The 24,903-nt window shown below is 39.0% G+C and overlaps 1 protein-coding gene across 1 annotated transcript in view; it reads right to left on the bottom strand.

Moving 5' to 3' along the window:
- The window catches only part of LOC132123024 (neuronal tyrosine-phosphorylated phosphoinositide-3-kinase adapter 2-like), a 47,506-nt gene that overhangs the window by 17,682 nt on the left and 4,921 nt on the right, over positions 1-24,903 (bottom strand). The window contains exons 3-4 of the mRNA XM_059533556.1: positions 17,800-18,217; positions 17,671-17,683 (exon numbers count right to left, since the gene is read on the bottom strand). Coding sequence (XP_059389539.1) covers positions 17,671-17,683; positions 17,800-18,217 — 431 coding nt within the window. The remainder of the gene's footprint in view (positions 1-17,670; positions 17,684-17,799; positions 18,218-24,903) is intronic.

Consider the following 24,903-nt stretch of genomic DNA (forward strand, 5'->3'; position numbering starts at 1 on the left):
CTCTCCGCGCCTCCGCCAAACAGTTTGGATCAGACTCAGAGTAATCAATGCGAGAGAGAGAGAGAGAGAGAGAGAGAGAGAGTGAGAGAGAGTGAGAGAAAGACTGAGAGAGAGAGAGAGAGAGAGAGAGAGAGAGAGAGAGAGAGTGGACTGCTGGAGCAGAGAAGCAGAACTCCTGTTCAGGGTTTCAGGTCAGTTTCATTTGTAAAGATGCTTTTTTGTCTTTGTTTTTTTATTTATTTAATCAAGCAGCAGCACGTTGCTCATCCGTCATCACTCAAAATACTATATAAAGGACATCATTATTATCTGTTGTAATGTTACAGTAGTAATTTAGCTGAAAAAAAAAATCAGATTTTTTAAATAGGTTTAGGGGGAGCTACGACAGACAACAACACAACCCTTACGAAAATTAACATTTTAATATTTAACTATAAATCCAGAGAAAATGGTTACTATTGGTTAACTGTGGTAACCAAAAATGTAAAATTATTTTACAAATGTATTTATTTAAAAATCCATTTGCAAAAAAAACAAGGTTATTTTACTTTTATATAGGCTAATAAAAGCATGTTTAACTTTTGTAAGGGAAAAACATGAATCGTGTACAGTATTAGGATTTTTCTATAAAGATATTGTAGTATTGTAGAGTATTGTATTGTAAAGTATAGTTTTGTTCAATCTTGAGTATTAGTCATGAGAGAGATGGATAACAGGGCAAAATAAAGAGACTGAAGAGAAAAATGGAAGTGAAGGTGCAGTTCAGGAGACAACTTTTAATTATTTTGCATGTCCCCAAATTAAAGATTTAAACCTTTTTTTTATGTCAGGTCCATACAAAAAATAGTTTTGTCCATGAAGTTGTTTGTATGAGGTTGAATTTTCCAGTCTGAATTTTTTTCCCAGTCCGCCCCTCCTGTAAATTAATGGCAAAGACATGGTTTCATTTACTACACATAGGCCTACTGAAGCTCACATTGTTTTCAACCTCTGCCGCCTCAATATAGGAGTACACGAGCACATAAACATAATTTCTAGAACTGTTCTGTGTCACTTCATGTGCATTTTACTTATTTTGAGAAAACTATCATCATATACAGAGACAGCAGTTTAAAAAAAACACCAATATTTCAGGAGTTTATTACACAGAATACGTCACATGCTTATTAGATAACTGTATTTAAGTTGATGTATATGCTTTTATTTATTATTCATGAATTTTCACAAATTTATAAAAGTAATCAAAAAGTACTCAAAAGTAATTAGTTACATTACTTTAATAAAGTAATTGAAAAAGTTACACTACTATTACATTTTAAACAAGGTAACTTGTAATCTGTAACCTATTACATTTCCAAAGTAACCTTCCCAACACTGTATATATATATATATATATATATATATATATATATATATATATATATATATATATGTATACACAGGTGCACCTCAATCAATTAGAATGTCATGGAAAAATGTAATTATTTTAGTAATCCAGCTTAAATTGTGAAACGCACACAGACTGAATTAGTTTAAGTCTTTGGTTCTTTTAATTGTGATGATTTTGGCTCACATTTAACAAAAACCCACCAATTCACTATCTCAACAAATTAGAATATGGTGACATGCCAATCTACCAATCAACTCAAAAATACCTGCAAAGGTTTCCTGAGCCTTCAGAATGGTCTCTCAGTTTGGTTCACTAGGCTACACAATCATGGGGAAGACTGCTAATCTGACAGTTTTCCAGAAGACAATCATTAACACCCTTCACAAGGAGGGTAAACCACAAACATTCATTACCAAAGAAGCTGGCTGTTCACTGAGTGCTATATCCAAGCATGTTCAGAACAAAAAAATGCAGATGAGCTGAAGGCCACCGTCAAAGAAACTTGGGCTTCCACACCACCTCAGCAGTGCCACGAACTGATCACCTCCATGCCACGCCGAAATGAGGCAGTAATTAAAGCAAAAGGAGCCCCTACCAAATATTGAGTACATGTATAGTATATGAACATACTTTCCAGAAGGCCAACAATTCACAATAAAGGTTTTTTATTTTATTTTTATTTTTTATTGGTCTTATGAAGTATTCTAAATTGTTGAGAAATTGTTGAGAGGTGAATTGGTGGGTTTTTGTTAAATGTGTACCAAAATCATCACCATTAAAAGAACCAAAGACTTAAACTACTTCAGTCTGTGTGCATTTAATTTATTTAATACATGAGTTTCACAATTTAAGTTGAATTACTGAAATAAATAAACTTTTCCATGACATTCTAATTTATTGAGATGCACCTGTATGTATGTGTGTGTGTGTGTGTGTGTGTATACTGTATGTATTTAAAATAAATAAATATAAATAAATGTGTGTCAGAAAATGTATTGATATAGATATTAGTATTGTTATTATTATTATTATTATTATAATACATTAAAATATTTGTATTATAATATATTTAGATATTAAACATTATTAATATATATAATATATAATAAATTAATGTATAAACGCGTATACAATTACATATACATACATATATATATATATATATATATATATATATATATATATATATATATATATATATATATATATTGTTATTGTAAATTAATTGACTATAGGAATATATATATATATATATATATATATATAAGTGTTGTCATTTACATATTTTTTTATTAAATTATAACAGACATACTGGCATATTATTGCCAGTAACTGGTGATGTCAGCTAGAGATGCTAGGCTTTGCTTTCTGAATGTGGTGGGAAGAGTTCATGCAATAATCAAACAGGCACAAACGGGCGGTTTTCTACACATACTGGAGGGCAGAGAGAAAGATATAGAGTGGAGAAAACTAGGTCATTTTAACTTCATGAACGAATTTCATCCTGACTAATAATTTCAGCGGAAAGCGACTGTTTCAATTTCTTTTCTGCCCTCCCCCTCTTGTTTACTCACTCGCTCATTCTCCATCTTTATGTCATTTCTCAGCTGAGCTCAGTGAAGGGCAACTTGACTGACCCGTTTCTTCCAGCAATGGCAGAGCGAGGTGTGCGTTTGTATTTGTGTCTATTAGCGTGTCTCTTGCCAGCAGCAAGATCAAGTAATAGTTAATGGGGCAGCATGGAATGTATGCTAATTTTTTATCTCCTGTAAAGCTGGCTGAAGCTATAATTACGTCATTCTCTAGTGTGTGCATGGATGGGTTTTTGTTATGTAAAGGACATGACAGGGATTTATATCAGCTTTGTGGGGGAACTTTGTGATTCACAGATGAAAAATCAGCAAGAATGACAATATAATTTCACTTATAATTCAGAAAAAGTCTCAGAGAGAGATCACAGCACCTCACCCAAGTGACAGAATGAGGACGATTTTACACACATAACAAACTTGTACACCTTGTAAGAACCTCCTATATACTTCTATTATTTTTAAATTTAGTTGATTATAATTACTGCACCCCAACACTACATGGGTGTTCACACTGAAGAATCAAATATAAAGACTGACAAATATAATAAGATGAAATAAAATAAAAGACATTTTTGTAAATGGAAAATACTTTGGTATGTTTGGTACTCAAAAAAAAAAAAATTCTTACAAGATGCTTTTATTAAGAGGCCAAAGAAGTGCAACATGTTCAATGCACAGACAAGTATCATGAGATTTTAATAATAATAATAATTTTATGTATATATATGGTTATGTGTGCAAGATTTTTTTTTTCACACTGACAGCCATTTCAAAGTCAAAGTTATAATTCAGAACTTCACAGAACTTTCACAAAAGTGGTACTGCTATAGTTTAGCAAATTGTTAGGCCTCTTCATGGTTGGCACAAGTGCCCCCTGCTTCAAAAGCAGAATCCTGTAGGAAATGCTGGAGTGTGGACATATGCCTGTGGATGTTAATGTGTGTGTATGTGTGTGCAGTGTTGGGGAGTAACTAGTTACATGTAACGGCGTTACGTAATTTAATTACAAAATTATTGTAACTGTAATTAGTTACAGTTACTACGAAAAAATGAGTAATTAAATTACAGTTACTTATGAAATTTTTTACGATTACAAAGGGGATTACATTTAAATATTTACACACAACCACATACAGATTTAACTGATTTCTTTCCCAAATTGCACTGACTATTCTGAGACATACCGCCCTAATAATTTCCGGGATGCGGAAATACAGTCTGGTTCGTTGAATCCAGTCATAAAAACGAAACGCGGACGGAATATGCCACATTTTGGATGACTAAAGTAGGTCATTACACTTGAATCAAAACATGACATGGACTAGTGTCTGTGAATATTAAGCCCCAAAAATGCAATATATGACTTGCACATTCTGCGTGTCTGTGGAAATCAGGCGCGGACTGGACACCGGGAGAACCGGGACAATTCTCGGTGGCCTGGCAGCCGATTTTGCCCCAATATTTAATATCATTTTTATATAATTGCCTGCCGAATATACTAAAGCGATCACTTGCGAATCCGCCATTTGATAATTAAATCTCTAATAAGTCATGAATTGTTAGTCATGACTCGCGCGCTCTCCGCGCCTCCGCCAAATGGTTTGGATCAGACTCAGAGTAATCAATGCGAGAGAGAGAGAGAGAGAGCGAGCGCGAGAAAAGAGTGGACTGCTGGAGTAGAGAAGCAGAACGTACTCGGTTACTAACGTAACCTCGGTTCCCTGAGATGAGGGAACGAGTACTGCGTAAGCTAGCTTACGCTATGGGAAAAGGTCCCCTTTTCTCGAGAATATGAAGCCAAAAATTATCCTTAATTTTTAAATAATGTAAAACGCAGTGCTGCAGCACAGCAGACCCAAGCGAAGCGGCTCGCGCGCTTATTGGCTGTGCTGCGGCAACTGCAGCAACCTATGGTGAGGCGGCGGAGAGTAACGAACCAATGGGGGCGCTTCGCGCCCATTGGACGTCAGAGCGCGCCAAAATAGGCGTGGCTGGAACTATATAAGCCACCGCTTCACCATAGGGATCAGGTTTTAAATCGACTGAAGCGATCACCCGGTCCGAGCACATAGCACGGCAGGTTACGCAGTACTCGTTCCCTCATCTCAGGGAACCGAGGTTACGTTAGTAAACGAGTACGTTCCCTTTCGAGAGTACTCTCGTACTGCGTAAGCTAGCTTACGCTATGGGAACACAATGTAAAACGCCGTGTGTGCTCGGGAACTTCGACCTGTCACAGCCCGAGGCGAGAGCTCGGGGCTTTATAGCAGGAGAAATCCCAGTCCCAACAGCCAACCTTAGTGAGCTTTATATAGGGAACGAAAAAAGGAGGAAGTGATAAGGCTAGCACGTCTATATAGAAAGTACCCTGGCCTGCAGGGCAGGGACTTGCAGATTATAGAATCTAATAAATGTGGACGGAGAGGCCCAGCCTGCCGCCGCACAGATATCATCCAGTGGTATCCCGCAGGACCACGCCCATGACGAGGCCATACCTCGGGTGGAATGGGCTCTGATGCCGAATGGGCAGTGAAGGCCTTTAGATTTGTAAGCCAGCGAGATAGTGTCTACTATCCATCGCGATAGGCTTTGCTTCGTGGTGGCGAGACCTTGGGTGCGCCCACCAAAGCATATGAAGAGCTGGTCCGACCTCCTGAATAAGGCGGAGCGCGCAATATAGGTTTTGAGAGCCCTGACGGGGCAGATGAAGCTCGCGTTGCTTTCGTCGCTTTGCGAGGAAAGGGCTGACAGCGAGATGACCTGCGCTCTGAACGGTGTTGAGAGCACCTTGGGGACATAGCCGTGTCTTGGTCTGAGAATGACTCTGGAGTCATTAGGCCCAAACTCGAGACAGTCAGCGCTTACAGATAGCGCATGTAAATCCCCCACTCGCTTGACTGAGGCCAGAGCCAGTAGAAAAGCGGTTTTGAACGAAAGAAGCTTCATATCGACAGACTGAAGCGGTTCAAAAGGGGGCCCTTTAAGGCCTCTAGGACCGTAGACAGGTCCCAGGAAGGGATTGAAGGGGGTCGGGGAGGGTTCATCCGACGAGCTCCCTTAAGGAAACGTATGACCAGTTCGTTTTTTCCCAGTGATAGGCCGGCCACCGGAGCATGAGAAGCAGCAATGGCTGCCACATACACTTTGAGCGTAGACGGGGATCTGCCCGCATCTAAACGCTCCTGTAGGAAGGAGAGTATCTCCGTCACGTCACATAAGTGAGGGTCTAGGTTCCGTGTCCCGCACCAGGTGGAGAACACTGACCATTTCTGCGCGTACAGGCGCCTGGTTGAGGGCGCTCTGGCTTCCGTAATGGTCTTTAACACTCCCTCAGGGAGGTTCCCTGGTACCCGTTGAGGGGCCATACATGAAGGGCCCAAAGTTCGGGGTGGGGATGCCAGAGCGCGCCCTTCAGCTGCGTGAGGAGATCTTTCCGCAGCGGTATTGGCCATGGGGCTGTACTGGACAGCTGCATCAACTCGGAGAACCAAGGTTGGGTCGTCCAGAGTGGGGCTACTAGCAGCATAGCACATCTGCTCTTCCTGACCCGATCGATGACCTGCGGTAGCATCGCAACCGGTGGGAAGGCATAAAGCGGGCGTCTGGGCCAATCGAGGGCCAGCGCGTCCCTGCTCTTTGAAAAATATATTGGGCAATGAGCGTTGTCTTCTGAGGCGAAGAGGTCGACCTCTGCCCTGCCGAAGATGCTCCACATCAACTGAACCGTTTGTGGGTGAAGAGACCACTCCCCAGGGGGAACATTCGCCCTGGAAAGCATGTCCGGGCCCCGGTTCAGGATGCCAGGTACATGCGCTGCCTTTAGCGAGCGCAGATTGTAATGTGCCCATGTCAGAAGACGTTCGGTCAGGGTGTGCAAGGTTTCTGACCTGACACCACCCTGGCGATTTATGTAGGCCACCACTGACATGCTGTCTGATCTGACCAGAACGTGGTGGCCCTTTAAAAATGGGAGGAAAGCTTTCAGGGATAGTTCGACCGCTATCATCTCCAGACAGTTTATGTGTAACAGTCGCTCCGGGCTCGACCAGAGGCCGGAGGCAGACCTGCCCTCGTACAGGGCGCCCCAACCGAGGTTGGATGCATCTGTCGAGACTACTTTCCATTTCGAGACAGCGCCCGTGCTTACGCCTAACTGATACCAGTTGGCTATTTTCCAAGGGGCCAGAGCTGTGATGCAGCCGTGGGTCACCCTGATGCGCGCACGGCCGGAAATCCAGGCGCGCGCTGGAACACGGTCTCTCAGCCAGCGCTGTAGTGGGCGCATGCGCAGCAGGCCCAGTTTGAGAACCGCAGAGGCTGATGCCATCAGGCCTAGCATTTCCTGAAATCGTTTGAGCGGGTAAAGAGACCCGGCTTTGAACGACACGGCTAGATGCTGAATAGTGAGAGCGCGCTGTGACGTCAGACGCGCTGTACATGTCACAGAGTCTATCCCCAAAAAGGAAATCCTCTGGCTGGGAGACAGAGCGCTCTTGACAGTGTTGATCGTGAGACCCAGGCATTCTAAATGGCTGAGGATCCAGGATCTGTGTGTCGTCAGTAGTTCCTCGGAATGGGCTAAAACTAGCCAGTCGTCGAGGTAGTTCAATACTCGCACTCCCCGCATTCTCAGGGGTGCGAGAGCGGCATCCATGCACCGTGTAAACGTACGGGGCGCTACGGAGAGGCCGAATGGAAGAACCATGTACTGATAAGTCTGCCCCTCGAAGGCGAAGTGTGTCTTTGTGACACTTGGGGGAGTGTGTATACATGTAGGGGTGCGTACTGTGTAGTGGGCACACTGCCTACATAGAAAAAGCTCTTTTTGTGCTTTATTGAGGTCGCCGTGAAAACGGCGTTTGTGTGCAGGCGTGCGTGCATTGTAACAGGCTCGTTTACTGCAGTATATACATCTCCAACCGCCTTTAGTGAGGGGATTGGAGGAAGCATGTGAGGTTTCTTGTGTGGTGGTCCGGCCGCAGCGGGACTTAACCACGGTCTTTTCAGCCCGAAGGTCAGGAGGGCTTCGGAGGCTCGGGTTCAGCACAATCCTGGGCCGAGGTCCCCGTCTCTCTGGCGGTTTGCGGCTCGTAGAGCAAGAGCGGTGCTGGGTTTTGGTCGCTGGGCGAGACTGTAAGTCTGGCTGCGATGGCTTCGAGGTCTGAGGGGGCGGCGCATTTCTACGGCGTCCCGCAGCAGAGCTAGAGCGTTTCGGCAGGAAGTGTCTCATTGCCTGCGACGTTTTCTGAGCCTCAGTGAAGCGTTCAGCGAAACCCTTAACCGACTGGCCAAAGAGGCCGGAAGGCGAGATAGGAGAGTCGAGAAAGGCGGATTTGTCGGCGTCTTTCAATCTCCGTGAGCGTGAGCCAGAGGTGTCGCTCTAAAACAGCGAGGCTTGCCATGCTTCGGCCGATCGCTTGTGCTGTGGTCTTTGTCGCACGCAGGGCTAGATCAGTAGCGCTGCGGAGATCTTTAAAGTCATAGGTATCTGGGGCAGACTCGTCCAGGTTACGGAGAAGTCTGGCCTGAAAAACCTGCAGCACAGCCATGGTGTGTAGAGCCGAAGCAGCTTGACCAGCGGAGGTGTAAGCTCGGCCAGCGAGAGCTGAGGTGGTGTGGCACGTCTTGGATGGATGCACAGGCTTCGACCGCCATCCTGCGGCTGAGGGCGGGCAGAGGTGTGCAGCAATAGCCTCCTCGAGAGGGGGGAGGCTCTCGTAACCGTGGTCTCGGGCGCCGTCGACAGAGGAGAGCGCTGACGAGACAGAAGTCTCTAAGCGTGCGGAGAATGGGGCTTTCCACGACTTCGTGAGTTCATTGTGAACTTCCGGGAAGAAGGGGGCGTTTCTTTGCGGAGGGGCCGAAGGGCGCCCCTGCAGGAACCATTCATCCAGCCTGCTTTTAGCGGGCTCGTCTGGAGGAGACCAGTCGAGCTGAAGGTCGCTGACAGCCCTTGTAAGCACGCGAGTAAGCTCCGCGTCGATATCAGCGCGTTGTCCGGTGCAGCTGGGTGCTGTAGGGGGGGGGGTCGTAGAAGTAGTGTCAGTTAAGCTCATTAATGAGCAAATGTAGGGAGGTTTTTACCAGAACTGTAACATGTACCAGCATCTTTTTAAATTCGTACCAGTATTTTTAATATGTATAGCATTTGTAGTGTGTTCGAATGTGTATCAGTACTGTATTGTGCACCGCACTTTAACATGCACCAGCACTTTATTGTGCATTGCACTTTAAATGTGTAATTGTAATTGCAATGTACTTCAAGTATTGAAGCTCTGATCCTCTTGCACTTTGGTCCCCATCTGGTTGCCAGTTATGTACCCTCCCCTTTGTTGGATGTTTTATGTTTTATGTAGTCTATATGTTTTATGTCTGCCTATGCAGCAGTACCCTGTCTCTAAACCAAATTTCTCCCAAGGGAGACGAATAAATGAACTTGAACTTGAACTTGAACTTGGGGTCCGCAATGGAGCCCGACCATTCCTCACTACTGGACGCGGCGAGAGAAAGGCTGTCGTGTCTGTCCTCTTCCGCCTCAGGCGCTCCAAAGGAGAAGGGGGCGCTGGTGAGCAGGGACTGGCGCTGCTCGTCCACGAAGAGGACAGGCGAAGGAGAGAGAGCGGGCGAGGCACGCGGGGAGTGTTCCGGCGTGAGCTCGCGTGTAGCAGTATGCTCAGGCATTCTCTGATCGCGGCGTTTCTTACGCGGCACTTGAGAGAGAAGAGGCGGAGCGGGTGGAGCATCGTGGCTGGTTCGAGCTAATCGAGCCCGCAGGGTCGATATAGCCATGTCGTCGCACTCAGGGCAGCCGCCCTTGGAGAGTGCGCTCTCAGCATGCTCGCGGCCCAGGCAGGAGACACAGATGATGTGGCGGTCCTCGCTGGGCAGAGGGCCTCGGCAGGAAGCGCAGGCCCGAGGCATTTGAAACAACGCCTCGAATTCTGGAGGAAAAAAGTGTGATGCAGCGGCAAACACACTAGCTTTGTAAAGGATATAGTCACACCGGATGGCGCAGCAGGAAGCGAGTGCTGAAGGCGGCGTCGAGATGAAGCACGAGCCGGCGTCCTCAGATCTGCGTTGCAGTGCTATCCCGCTGAGAGGCTTTTCGATGGCGTGTAGAGGCTTCTCCGGAGAAGACAGCGAAGTGCAGGTGAGATCGCTGAAGGAGATGAAATCTGATCCCTATGGTGAAGCGGTGGCTTATATAGTTCCAGCCACGCCTATTTTGGCGCGCTCTGACGTCCAATGGGCGCGAAGCGCCCCCATTGGTTCGTTACTCTCCGCCGCCTCACCATAGGTTGCTGCAGTTGCCGCAGCACAGCCAATAAGCGCGCGAGCCGCTTCGCTTGGGTCTGCTGTGCTGCAGCACTGCGTTTTACATTATTTAAAAATTAAGGATAATTTTTGGCTTCATATTCTCGAGAAAAGGGGACCTTTTCCCATAGCGTAAGCTAGCTTACGCAGTACGAGAGTACTCTCGAAAGGGAACTCCTGTTCAGGGTCTCAGGTCAGTTTCATCTGTTAAGATGCTTTTTTTGTCTTGGTTTTTTTATTTATTTCATCAAGAAGCAGCACGTTGCTCATCAGTCATCACTCAAATTACTATATAAAGGACATCGTATTATCTGTTGTAATGTTACAGTAGTAATTTAGCTGACAAAAATTCAGATTTTTTTTTATAGGTTTAGGGGGAGCTATGACAGACAACAACACAACCCTTACGAAAATTAACATTTTAATTTTTAACTATAAATCCAGAGAAAATGGTTACTATTGTTTAACTGTGGTAACCAAAAATGTAAAATTATTTTACAAATGTATTTATTTAAGAATAAATACAAATCCATTTGCAAAAAAAAAAAAAAAACAAGGTTATTTTACTTTTATATAGGCTAATAAAAGCAAGGTTAATTTTTGTAAGGGAAAAACATGACTCGTGTACAGTATTAGGATTTTTCTATAAAGATATTGTAGTATTGTAGAGTATTGTATTGTAAAGTATAGTTTTGTTCAATCTTGAGTATTAAAGTCACGAGAGATATGAATAACAGGGCAAAATAAAGAGACTGAAGAGAAAAATGGAAGTGAAGGTGCAGTTCAGGAGAGAACTTTTAATTATTTTGCATGTCCCCAAATTAAAGATTTAAACCTTTTTTTATGTCAGGTCCATACAAAAAAATAGTTTTGTCCATGAATTTGTTTGTACGAGTTTGAATTTTCCAGTCTGAAATTTTTCCCAGTCCGCCCCTCTTGTAAATTAATGGCAAAGACATGGTTTCATTTACTACACATAGGCCTACTGAAGCTCGCAGTGTTTTCAACCTCTGCCATCTCAATATAGGAGTACACGAGCACATAAACATAATTTCTAGAACTGCTCTGTGTCACTTCATGTGCATTTTACTTATTTTGAGAAAACTATCATCATATACAAAGAGACAGCAGTTTAAAAAAACACCGATGTTTCAGGAGTTTATTACACAGAATACGTCACATGCTTATTAGATAACTGTATTTAAGTTGATGTATATGCTTTTATTTATTATTCTTTAATTTTCACAAATTTAGAAAAGTAATCAAAAAGTACTCAAAAGTAATTAGTTACATTACTTTAATAAAGTAATTGAAAAAGTTACACTACTATTACATTTTAAACAGGGTAACTTGTAATCTGTAACCTATTACATTTCCAAAGTAACCTTCCCAACACTGTGTGTGTGTGTGTGTGTGTGTGAGAGAGAGAGAGAGAGAGAGAGAGAGAGAGAGAGAGAGAGAGTGTGTGTGTGTGTGTGTTGTAAGTGAATTTGATGACAGTGACACAGGAAAATATAGGGCACTGTGTTCCAGAGGACAGCAGGTGCATGATGTACCTTCCGCTCATAGCACAGCACATCCATCTCTCTCTCTCTCTCTCTGTCTCTCAATCTCTTTGTCTCTGTCCCTCACTCTCTCTTTGAAGCAGAAACATTGTGATGTTGTTTCCCATAGAAGATATAATTTAATACAGATATTTATCTGTGTTTGTAAGTGTACGAAAATGCATTTATATTGATCTCCCTCTAAATTAGAGGTGAAATAGTCCCCACAAATGAGATATACAACACAGATATACGCCTAGGGACACCACATGCCACATTTCATGAAGTTTAATATGATGCTGTTTATAAAACACAGCTCATTATTTATGATGATGAGGTTTTGCATGTGTATCAGTAGCTCTCTCTCTATATATACGACATACGTGTTCTCTTGACAGTAGGTCAGCACAAAGGATAACACACACTAACATACACAAACAAACTTTCACATATGCTTAGAAAGATCATAGGGATCAGATGGAGGAAGAAAGAGGGTTGTAATATTTTTTAAATATGGTGCTACAGCATTTCCATGTTTATTTGGATATGGACCATAGTAATTCCATGGTCTTAAAGTCCCATGTAAATATAATCATATTAATCATATGCTATATATCAAAGTACCATGGTTTTACCATCTGATACTATCACTTTACCATGGTACCATAGTATTTTTGTTAGAGGAATCATATGGAGGAAATGTATTTAGAGAAACATGGTTTTGTACATGTACCATGGTTATTCCATGTTTTTTTTGCACATTTACCATAGTAATTAAGCTGTATTTTTTGAAGTACCTGCATATCATGGTATGTGAGCATAGTAGTCAATCAGTACTATGGTAAATATCAAAGTACCATGGTACCAGTAAAAATAAACAGTAAAAGCAGAAAGTAAAGAATAAAGAAAAGTTGGAGAAAAAATGTTTTCTTGACATATGCAGTTGTAATCCCATGGTTTTGGTTAAATTATAGCACTTTTTATGTTAAAATGGCATGTTTATGAATATGTAGCATCAGTGTACCATGGTGCCACCATAGCTTTTTTGTAAGAGGAGTCATATGGAGGAAAAAGAGGGATATGAACAAATGTATGTAAAGTAACATGGTATTACCCTAATTTTGTACATGTATTATGGTTATTCCATATTTTTGGACATATAGCATGATAATTCCCTAGTAGACTTTGAAGTACCTTATACATAGTATGGTAATTTAGCATGGTAGCCAATCATTACCATGGTTTTACAATCTGATACTATCTTTGTACCACATTAAGAGTAGAAAGGCAATTCTGTTTCTATAGCATGAATGTATAAATTCAGAAGGTTCTGAAAAAAGTGGGCAGGTCTTCGAGGATCCTATATGATTTTAAATATATACTCAGGGTATGATCTGAAAGCAGAAAAGAGAAAAGATTGGCAGAAAGAGGTTTATATGTGACGGCTGGACCACAGAACCAGTCTTAAGTGTAAATTTTTCAAAATTGAGATTTATACAACATTGTTGAATAAATAAGCTTTCCATTAATGTATGGTTTATTAGGATCGGACCATATTTGGCCGAGATACAACTATTTGAAAATCTGGAAACTGAGGGAGCAAAAAAATCGAAATGCTGAGAATATCGCCTTTGAAATTGTCCAAATGAATTTCTTAGCTATGTATATTACTAATCAAAAATTAAGTTTTGATATATTTACGGTAGGAAATTTACTAAATATCTTCATGGAACATGATATTTGCTTAATATCCTAATGATTTTTGCATAAAAGAAAAATCAATAATTTTCACACACACAGTGTTTTTTTTTTTTTTTTGGCTATTGCTAATAATATACCCTGGCGACTTAAGACTGGTTTTGCGTTCCAGGGTCACATATGTGTTTGAAGTGGTAGGGTGTTCCATTTCCTATCTTTAAGCCGTTTTGGATAAAGCATTACAAAATGAATTTGTTTGTGTGTGTGTGTGTGTGTGTGTGTGTGTGTGTGTGTGTGTATGAATATATTCTTGAACACCTAATGTATTTATTTTTTAAGAAATGTATACTTTTATTCATCAAGGATGCATTCAAATCAACAAAAGTGACACATAATGTTAAAACTGTCTATTTCAATAGTGTTCTAACTTTATATTTATCATACAATCCTGTAAAATATGTATCACAATTTCCACAAAAATACTAAGCTGCACAACTGTTTTAAACGCTGATAAAAATAACAAATGTTTCCTGAACATCAAATCAGCATATTATAGGGATTTCTGAAGGATCATGTGACACTGAAGACTGGAGTAATGATGCTGAAAATTCAGCTTTTCCATGACATGAATAAATTAAATTTTAAAATATTTATATTTGATATATATTTGATCAAATAAATTCAGCTTTGGTGAGAATAATGCTCTTTAAAAATGAATAGAAAATGGGGTTGTATATTGTATGTGTTGGAAGTTTAATATAATAAAAGGTTTGATTAGCTGTATATAGTACAGTGAGGTTGGCTGCATTTCAAATTTCATTGCAAAGAGCCCGTTGATGTTTTTGGGGTTAATGTACTTAAATGAGGTTGCAACATTGTAAAATGAGGTCAAGTGTTGGAGTGGGATTAGATATGTTGTAATGTGTGCTTCTGCTTTGGATTTAAAAGAAAAGCACTTTAAATGAGCTCAGCTCTCTGAGTGAGATATGTAAAGATCAAGTTAAGTGTTAAAAGGAAGACTAATGTGCGTGGAAATGTGTGTGTGTGTGTGTGTGTGTGTGTGGAATATTAAAGGACTCTGAGGCATTTGTTCACTGTATAATATTAAACAGCCTAGACCAGCACATTTTGTTTTAAGCTTGTATTAGAAATATGTAATATGCAAGGTATAAAAAGCTAAAAGGTACATCTCATTTACCCCTAAGGTGTACATATTAGTAGGTTTTGAAAGGCATCCGCCCAGCAGAAATGTTGTACCTTTTTTCTGAGAGTGTATACATGATTTGCTCTGACTTTAATTCAAAGTGAAACAGGGTTTTACATCTTTGTGTGCATGTTGTGAATGCAATTCACAACTCAAGTTTCCTGCTTGTTGACCTTGTAGCTGTGAACTTGTTTATAAGAGGCATCATCTGTGTTTTGGTTGATTCTGTCTAATGCTGTCACTGCCAGTAAAACACTTAGGCCAGGAATGTTGCCCATGGCAATGGTTGCCCCATTCATAAAGACTGCAGCTAGCGGGTGACCAATGAGAGGGCTTTTGCTGGCTCAGGGTGACCAGTCAGAGGAGGATGAAGAGTTGATGTCACCTATTCCTAGAAAGATACTTGGGTATATTTACAGGCATCTGTAAAAGCAAATATATGTGTGGTGACCTTTTATCTGTGAGGCATTTTCCATTATGTACAAAGACTGCACTGTCTGACACTGACTCATTACAAGTGTACAAGTGTGCAATGTTGCTGTTAAGTGTGTATCAGGGCCTTCTCAAAGCAAGTCAGTCCACTCGATAGCCACCTTGGTAATGCTATTGCTTGCCTCAGACAGAGCCATAACTGTCAAACCGTCATAGACACTGAGTGGGTGCACTTACATCCAAATATTCAGAAATTAAAAACAACAAATATTCAGATCAGTCCTTAATTAATATGGAGCATTGTTTATAGCATTTATCTGTATGTGTACATTAGCGTAATGGCATCTACCTTTCAATTTGTATTTTTATTTCAGCTCTAGGTGAATGCAATTTTTTCATAGCTGTTTCAAGTGTTTTTTATTAATATGCATGCATATTTACTTTTTTTTTTAAGCAAAGTTAACCCGATTATTGGTGATTTACATTTGTGATATAGAAATTATATTTATTTTTATATGGCAAGTGATCATATTTATAAAATATCTACCACTTTTATTGTCTTTCTGTGCGATGTGGACTGCCTTGAGGTAGAGAGTTTAGTGTGTGTGTGTGTGTGTGTGTGTGTGTAGCTCAAAGGAAGTGTTGCATGTGTAATGATCCATGTGAACGATGCAGGCATGAAAGGGATGGCAGAAAAGAGGAGATTTGTATACAACAGTGAAGTAGAGGGAAAGAATAAGACATGCCGTTTTTTTCTAGAGGCTTGTGACGTGTGTTTGTGAGTGTGTGTGTGTGTTTATTTTAATAGAAGAAATGCATGCTGTTTTATTATTTCACAATAGTAAAAATGTAAATTCTGTCAGGACCACTTTCGTCAAAGATGATTGACAATTAGCATACAGTTTGGATTGGCGGTATGGTAATGTTCTAGGCAAGAATTACCTGCACATTCATGCAGCCTAACATGGATAAGAGCAGGGAAAGCAGTGATAACCCCCCTAGGGCAAACAGAAAAGAACCAACACAAATGTAATGCAGATATCATTAATGTTTAATAATTTAATGTACACATTTTAGAAATTATTCTGATTCAAAGGAGAATCAGAAGGCCAAATCCTGCCTGGACGAGAGGAGGAGCTGGGGATGGAGGAGGGTAATTAATTAATTAAGTCCAATACAACTAGATAGAACAAGCGGTTCCAATACTCGAACAAAATAAACGCTGAACTGATTTCAACTGAACAACGACTGTTTACCATTTTCTCTTTGCAGCAGAAATAATTCTGTTTGCACCATGTCTACTGTAGTATCCTTAATATTAATCAAAGACCCTTTAAGTCCCAGTTGCTATAGAAACATTCAGCATTCTGAGAGGCACGCTTAGGACTGCGCATGAAAAAAAAGCTTTTTTATGTTATTTGAGCAAAAGAAACAACATTTATGAGCCAGTTGTTGTCAGATTTCATTGGTGATTTCAAATATGAAATTTAATCATAAGCTTGGCGAACAGTTTTGGAAATTTAATTTGAATGTTTCCCCATTCAAAGCTCCACTTGAATGCCCGAGAGGAGAAATGACTTCCCTTAAAGGAACTTTGCAGCGGCTGCAATGACTCGATCACTTATACTGATCATTGATTGGCTCTTTTTTTGCCAATCAGTTCAACAATATTACTGCTGTAGTGAATTTGTCAAACAAATTTTGCCCCTTCCTCTCCCTCAGTGGAGAAAAATCATGTTCAACATAAAGGTGTGTGATGCTGTAATCCAAGCGATGGTAGTATTAGACGTAATAATACATGTGGGATGACCCTTTTATGAAGTTAATTTTTTCATTTTTTACAGTGTTTTTTTTCATCTATTAATTATCGTGGGCTATAATAAAAAGGTAGGCCTATTCTAATACTAACAGTAAATTAATTTGGTTTGAATATATTTTATTAGGCTATAAATACATGGCTATGTTACAGCTCCCCCTTGAAGCACTTGTTTTATTCTCCATTTTCATCTCTCCAATAGTATTCATACTTTTTTTTCTTGAGCACCAAATCAGCATAATAGAATGATTTCTAAAGGATAATGTGATATAATGTGCTAAAAACTCAGCTTTACTCTCATAGGAGTAAATAACTTATTCACTTTCTTTAAAATATATTGAAAAAGAAAACGTTAAATGTATTTTATATATTTTAAGTTTTTTTATCTAATTTCTTTAAGCTGACTATTCAAGTTATCATGCTAATATTATTAAATATCATTGTAAAATATTACAATTGAAAACTGCTCTTTTCTATTTTAATATATCTTACAGAAAGATATATTTTGTGATTATTATCATTTAAAATACTGTAACAGTTTTCTGTTAATATATTTGAAATCATAATGATATTTCAGAAAAATAAACCCTAAAAAATTTATTAAAATAGAAAACAGCTTTTCTATATTGTAGTATTTCACAATATTATTGTGGTTTATAGGGTCAGTAATGGTCACTTACTGTATATGATCAACTGAGAGTGAAAGAGCAGGAGAGGAGAGTGATCACCTCACTAACAAAAAAGTAGCAAAAGTATCTTTTGGGGGGGGGATACAGTACCATGGTATTACCATGTTTTTTGAGTCATACTTGCATTGCATTCTGAATTATGTTCTGACACATTTCAAACACAAAATCAAGCTTGCATACAGTAGCTAAAAGCATTAGTGTATTGTGTGCACACACATATTTACCGTCACACTTTCCACATGTTTCCGTCCCGCTCTTCCCAGTGCTGAGCACAGTGTTGACGGTCTCAGAGGAGGTGCTGAGTTTGGTGTTGGGATCTCGTCTGGGTTTAGGCGGGGGTTGTTTTCTCGAGGTGGGACTTCCTTCATCCTCCTCTCCCCCTCCCACTGAGTGCAGAGACTGTGAGCGTACGGTGAATCCTGGCCCACAGGAAGAAGGAACACGGTCCTGAGGGGCCGGCATCGTCATGAAGCCCATACGAAAGTGTTTGCCTGCGTATCCCCCTCCTTCTGTCACACGGGCCACATCCTCGCCAATCCTGAAGATAGAATTTCACAAAGTATTACATTTGCACCTGTCTATGAACCCCATATACTTTGTAAAACCTGGACGGATTTAAGCATCAGACACTGTTCCAGAACAGAGCAGAATATATATATATATATATATATATATATATATATATATATATATATATATATATATATAACATTTTATAATATTCTTTATTAGACTTTGTAGTGAAGGGTTATAACAATCTTATAAAAAATAACTTTCATCTCTGTTCTTTGTTTTCCAGTATAAAGATTATTTAATTCTCAGTGGTTTCAAACATGTTCACAGCTTTAAGCAATATAAATGTGCCAAAATATACTAGGTTTGTAATGTTTGTATTGAAAGTTTTTTTTCTGCATAATCCAATTCAGAGCAATTTGGCTAGATTTTAAGATGATTTCTGCACCAAATATCCTATAAAAATTGAATTACTTTCATCTGTCTGTTCATGTGAAAGAGAGAGAGAGAAAGAGAGAGAGAAGGTGGCAGTCAGTTCAAATGCGGTCTCTCAAATTCTCTCTGTTGGAGGAAAACTAATCATACTAAAGGACAGACAGGATTTACTCACGTTGGTTTTAAGTAACCATTCATTCACACACAAAACACACACATATATTGTGTGTATGTAATCAGAGCAGAGGGTGTGGTGCTGTAGTGCTTCATAAAGAATGATTGAGAGTCTGTCTGCCAACCTCACTGCACCAGCATCCCTCATCTCTCCACACGGCTCTCTGCTTCTCTCCTTGCATCCTTTCATCCATGTGTTTTGTCATCCGTCTTGTCTTTCTTGTATTGTCTGCAGTTTTTCCTTCCCTCTCCGATTCACACTGTCTTGAGTGACCAGTCATTGTTTTTTCTTTCCTTTCTCTTTTCACTCTGACATTTTTGGAGGAAAATAATATTACCAAATGGCCAATCAGTCACTCATTTTACTTTTTCGTATGCTGATTAATGTGATGAAACAATTAAAACTTTAATGTCCAAGACAGAAAATCCAGTTGAGGCTTCGGATGAAAGACTAAATCACCAGCAAATATAGAAAATAGGCCAAAAAAATGTCTGAAAGGATGCATTTTACCTCTGTCTTCTAATTTTTACTTTGTCCATGTCATACTGTTCAAAAGATTAAAAAGTGTATACTTTTATTGAATTAAGAGTTTGTTAAATTGATCAAAGGTGACAGTAAATGCTTTTATATATTGCAAAGGATTTCTAGTTTCTTTTGAAATGTCTATTTCTCAAAGAGAACTGATAAAAGATGCATCAGGCTTTCTACAAACAGCCCAACTGCTTTCAACATTGATAATCATAAGAAATGTTTTTTGAGCAGAACATCAGCATATTACAATGATTTCTGGAGGATCAAGTGACGTAATGGATTTTCAGCTTTGTATCACAGGAATAAATGACATTTGAAAATATATTTATCAAGAAAACTGTTCATTTAAATTCTTACTGTATTTTTGATCAAATAAATGCAGCCTTGATGACCATGAGAGATTTCTATAACATTTATAAAATCTTACAGACCCTAGTGTAAACCTGTCACTATTTTGTATTTCAGAAAGACTGAAAAAAAAAACCCTCCCTGTCTTAAAAGCCTCCACATCCCTCCATTTTTTCCCCTGGACAATAATGTGTCATCATTTCAGTAAGAGACTAGATCATTATGGTGACTCAATCACTTAACTGATGGATGTTCACATTAGCACAGAAGTGTAGTGCTTACTATTCCTGCTGACAAGACCAGCTCAGACCAGCATAGCCTAGTTTATGCTGACTAGTTTGGTGTGTGTGTGTGTGTGTGTGTCAGGTTTCGCCTGCGTTATGTGGAGCAAATGTCCCACTTAAAGGTAGTAGGTCCTTAAATCACTTAAATTGTGGGGAGCAGCTAATGGCCCACACAAGGATAATATATTAATAAACATAATAAATAATGTCTTAATGAAAATGCTGAAAGGTTTGTGTAAGGGTTTAATGGTTAGGAGATATAAAATATCATTAGCTCAATATAAGTCAATAGATGGATTTATATGGAAAGTCTCTTCCTTGACAGAAAAGGTCATGAGAATAGCGGTCAGTAGGGCAAAGCTCGGGTTTCCAAAGCTAAAGGATATAAAGGAATAGTTCACCCAAAAAAGGACATTTTGCTGAAAATGTACTCACCTTTTGAACATTCAATATGTTGAGTTTGTTTCTTCATTAGAACAGATTTGGAGAAATTTAGCATTACACCACTTACTCACCAATGGATCCTCTGCAGTGAATGGGTGGCGTAAGATAATAATCCACACGACTCCAGTCAATCAGTTAACATCTTGTGAATTGGAAAGATGTCTATTTCTAATAAACAAATCCATCAAGTTATTTTAACTTTAAACCGTATGCTTCTGGCATACGAGTCCATAATCCATAATTTCCTCCAGTCCTGTTGATCTCTCATATCAGAATCCACCGACATATTTGTTTATAACAGTTTCAAAAAAGATAACTTTTTTACTGTAGAAAGCCAAATTATGGATAGAGGACTCTATCCATAATGGTTTGCATCCATCTTAGTGATAGATTTGTTTCTTACAAACACACATTTTTGTGTCACAAGATGTTAAATTATAAATTTCTTGTGGATTATTGTGGTGTTTTATCAGATATTTGGACTTTCATTCTCGTGGCACCCGTTCACTGCAGATGATCCATTGGTGAACAAGTGATGGCAATGTTGAATTTCTACAAACGTTTGGATGAACAAACTCATCTGCATCTTCGATGGCCTGAGAGTGATATTTTCATAAAATGTATATGTTTGGGTGAACTCAGTGCTTTAAGTGGGCCGGTACGCACCGGTACTCAGTACCGCCAATTCCAAATATATCTCTTAAGCGTACCGCCACCTCTCCGTACGCCCAGAACGTGCTTTTAGCGTACCGGTACGCTCATTTGGACATCTGTTTTAATAGAGGTTTAATCCTTTTGCGCTGCCGCTTTTCAGAGCGCCCTTCACAATGCACGCTTCCTAATACGTCCCACCGAGAGCAGAGACTACATTACCCATACACCCTTGAGTTTTACAAGTGAAAAGCGCATGCGTTGCTTTTGCAGCTGTCAGTATCAACAACTTAACGTGGCTGGAGAGGGTGTCTGAAACGCGCACACTCGGCTCGGTAAAAATACAAATACAGTGAACAACACTTAATATGGTCTCCTGGCTTCAGACTCTGAGTACTAAAAGAACACGGTCAGAATCAGATGACTCGCTGGCTGACACCCCACCAAGCCTGAATGATATCGCTGCAGGTCAGACGCAAGCTAATGAAGTAATGCAGTAGCTCTTTCTAAGGGTATTTTTTCAAAATCCTTTTGCACATTTTATTTATGTTCAGTAGCTCTTTCTAAGGGTATTTTTTCAAAATCCTTTTGTACATTTTATTTATGTTCAGTAGCTCTTTCTAGCTCAAGCAAATCCACAATCGAATAAAAGGATTTATTATTTTTTATAAGGTCGTCTGTTGACTGATGTATATAAAACCCCTTCAATATAGTTGTTGTTACCTCAGGGGATGAGGGGAGTCATCAAAAAAAAAAAAAAGTATATATATATATATATATATATATATATGTACAGGCACCTCTTTTGGGCCACTTAAAGCACCGGGTGAACTATTTCTTTAATGGAAATAAAAGTGGCTACCATTTAGTTAGCAGTGTTTGCCTATATACTTAGATATAGAGGATGCATTAAATTAACACACTACTATGAATTTGAAATACTGTACACACATACATGCATCCATTTACAGAATTGACCGTTTTGTACTAAATCTTTTTCAAACACAAACTAATCTCAGTGGAGGGAGAGATGCAGGTGTGCCTGAAGCTGCTCTGTACCTGTGTGTGTGTGTGTGTGTGTGTGTGCAGTACTGATGTGTTATTTTTGTCTGTATTGATCAGAACTCAGTAAATAAACTTCTGTCTTTGCCTGTCCAGCGGTTTACACCCATTGGCCCTCCTCTAAATAATCAATCTCTCAAGCTTTCATCCTTTTCTCCAATCTTCATCCTGTAATGTTTTTTCCATGCATGCTTTGAATCATTTTTAAATATTTTTGTCAGTCTCTGTCTGCCTTTTCAACCCTTTCACCTTTTTTTTCTCTGTGTTTTCTTGAGTTCTCACCCAGAGACAACTTTCTGAATTCATGTGACTGAATCAGTTTAACACATGCACTCTGTCCACCATGGTAATGCACTAATCAAAGTGGCCTTTCCTTGACCTTCACTTATATGTCAATGCCCAAAAACACCGCTTTTCTGTAGCATTTCCCTTTGGTTTTGTTGTTGATGTTTACATCAGGTCATAGTGGCTGATGTCAGAATAGACAATACAATTGACTGCGGTTTGGATTAAACACCAAATTACTTTCAGGGCTTCTGGCTGCTGCTATGGCAACCATGTCAAGACTATTTCCAGGCAATTTATTGAATATGAATTATCATTGATATCTGAAAGCTGTGTTAGACGTTTCACTTCCTCTTTCTTCTATACAGTTGTGATGCAACATGTAAACACACACTACTAGAATTAATCTAACTGACAAGAAATGTCCAGGTTATTTTTTTTATCCCAATATTAAAAGTTAAATAATTAATAAATCAATCAATGGATTGATTGTATTTACCACAATGAAAATGAAGCTTATTTTTAGAACCAGTAAGACATTGCATTTTGAATATTTTCATGACAATTAAGCAAAACCCCCATTCACAACTGTCATTGGCCTAATGTTATGTGAAAAATGAATGTCTTATTACTGAAATGCAAAACATGTGTAGATTGCAAAAGTAACGGTACAACAGTTAAACTTTAAATTGAACAAAAGTATTTTTCTTTGCATTTTATGATATTTAATATTATTTGTATTTTTTGTATTATTATTCATTTATTATTATTATGAGTTTACAAAAATGAAAAAGCATCTTGACTGTATTACAGTAATGACATGAAAATTGTTATGTTAGTGTTCTAAAAATAATTCTGCATTGAAGAAAATGCTTAATGGTCTTAAAATGTACTTTATTTTCTTTATGCAAAATAAAATTTCTTATTATTTTCAGATCATTTTCATGGTGAATTCTAATCTGTACATTTCATTATGACATTATTTTCATGACAGTTGAGCATATTCACCCCTCCCCCAATTCTCACTAGCCTACTGTTATGTGTAACAAAGACCATTCTCATTACTTGAATGTGAATAGTGTTCTGATAGTCAAATTGTAATTATTTTATAGTTGTCAAGTTAATGTTTATCATTATTTTGTATTTTATAGTATTTGTTATTGTTTTTATAGAGATTTTTGTATTTAATATTTTTTTTTTTATTATTTATTTATTTTATAAGACATAAGAATTGTACAGACATACAAATTGTTGTGCTAATGTTCTAAAAAATAATATATATATATATATATATATATATATATATATAAGAACAGTCCTAGTAGAATAATTTATTATTTTCAAATGATTTTCAAGGTGAAATATTACCTGCGCATTTCTTAGTGAGATTCGCCAACCTGTTTTACCAACACAACATAGAAAGTGTGTTTGCCTTAATTGAAGTATGTTATAAAACAACTTATAAAACCTACTTATATCTCTGTGTATTATATTTCTGTATACATAGCAACAAATATTGGTGTATTATAGAATATTTGTGATTTTTAATTTCATATTCATTTCCCAATCCAGTCATATTCAAATTAATTTTAAACCTCATCGACATGTATACACACTCATACATAAGAGTGAGGTGAGTTATAACAGGATTTATTGTATCATGTAGTCCCTTTAAGGTCATCAGGTCCAGATTTTCCATTGGCCAGTTTTCTCTAGTGTGTGTATCTATGTGTGTGATAACAACTGAATGACACATCCAAACCTGCCTTTTGTTGTGTGTGTTTTAAGGGAGTGTATGCATGTGTCCTCAGGGGCTAGCAGTCTAAATTTAGAGACGAGAGGGAGACGAGGGCCAAGCCCACTGTTGCCATAGAAACTCACCCCTCTGTCTCCATGGTGACAGACCCTGTTTTTTCCATCTCCAGGCTGAGGAAGTGTGACTTTAGGCCCTCCTACTGTCACTGTTTATAAGCGTGTGTTTTGATCCTCTTTCATGAGTCATATTAATGACATTTCATCTGCATTCTGTAATCTGAATCCTGACTGAAATAAATCTTTACTGAAAGTAAAATGGGTTGCATACAGCATTTCTGTTCCAAATTTAGCTACACACAGAAGTCAAAATAACAATAAAGGAAATACAAATGCACTAGAATATCATTACACACACCTCGCACACCTCGGACTGCTGTTAGACTAATCAAAGCATCCCTTATTGTCTGTCTGTTCTGTCTTTTATTAGACTGGCAGAACTGTCTGTTATAAATTACTCTCTGTCACTCACACATACTCAGCATAATGCCAAAGGTTTTCATTGACTCTGTGTTTGTCTCTCTAATATTCAGCCTCATTGACTTTTAGAACTCAGGACCAGTGACCTTTATCTCCCTGGCTTTCTCTCGCACTCTTTGCACACATAAATGCCTAACATCCCAAATGTTAAAGAGCATAACATACTAAGAAAATGAAACAGTCTAGTTAATATATATCCATGCT

This window comes from Carassius carassius, chromosome 41, assembly GCF_963082965.1.
Source record: "Carassius carassius chromosome 41, fCarCar2.1, whole genome shotgun sequence".
NCBI classification, from domain to species: domain Eukaryota; kingdom Metazoa; phylum Chordata; class Actinopteri; order Cypriniformes; family Cyprinidae; genus Carassius; species Carassius carassius.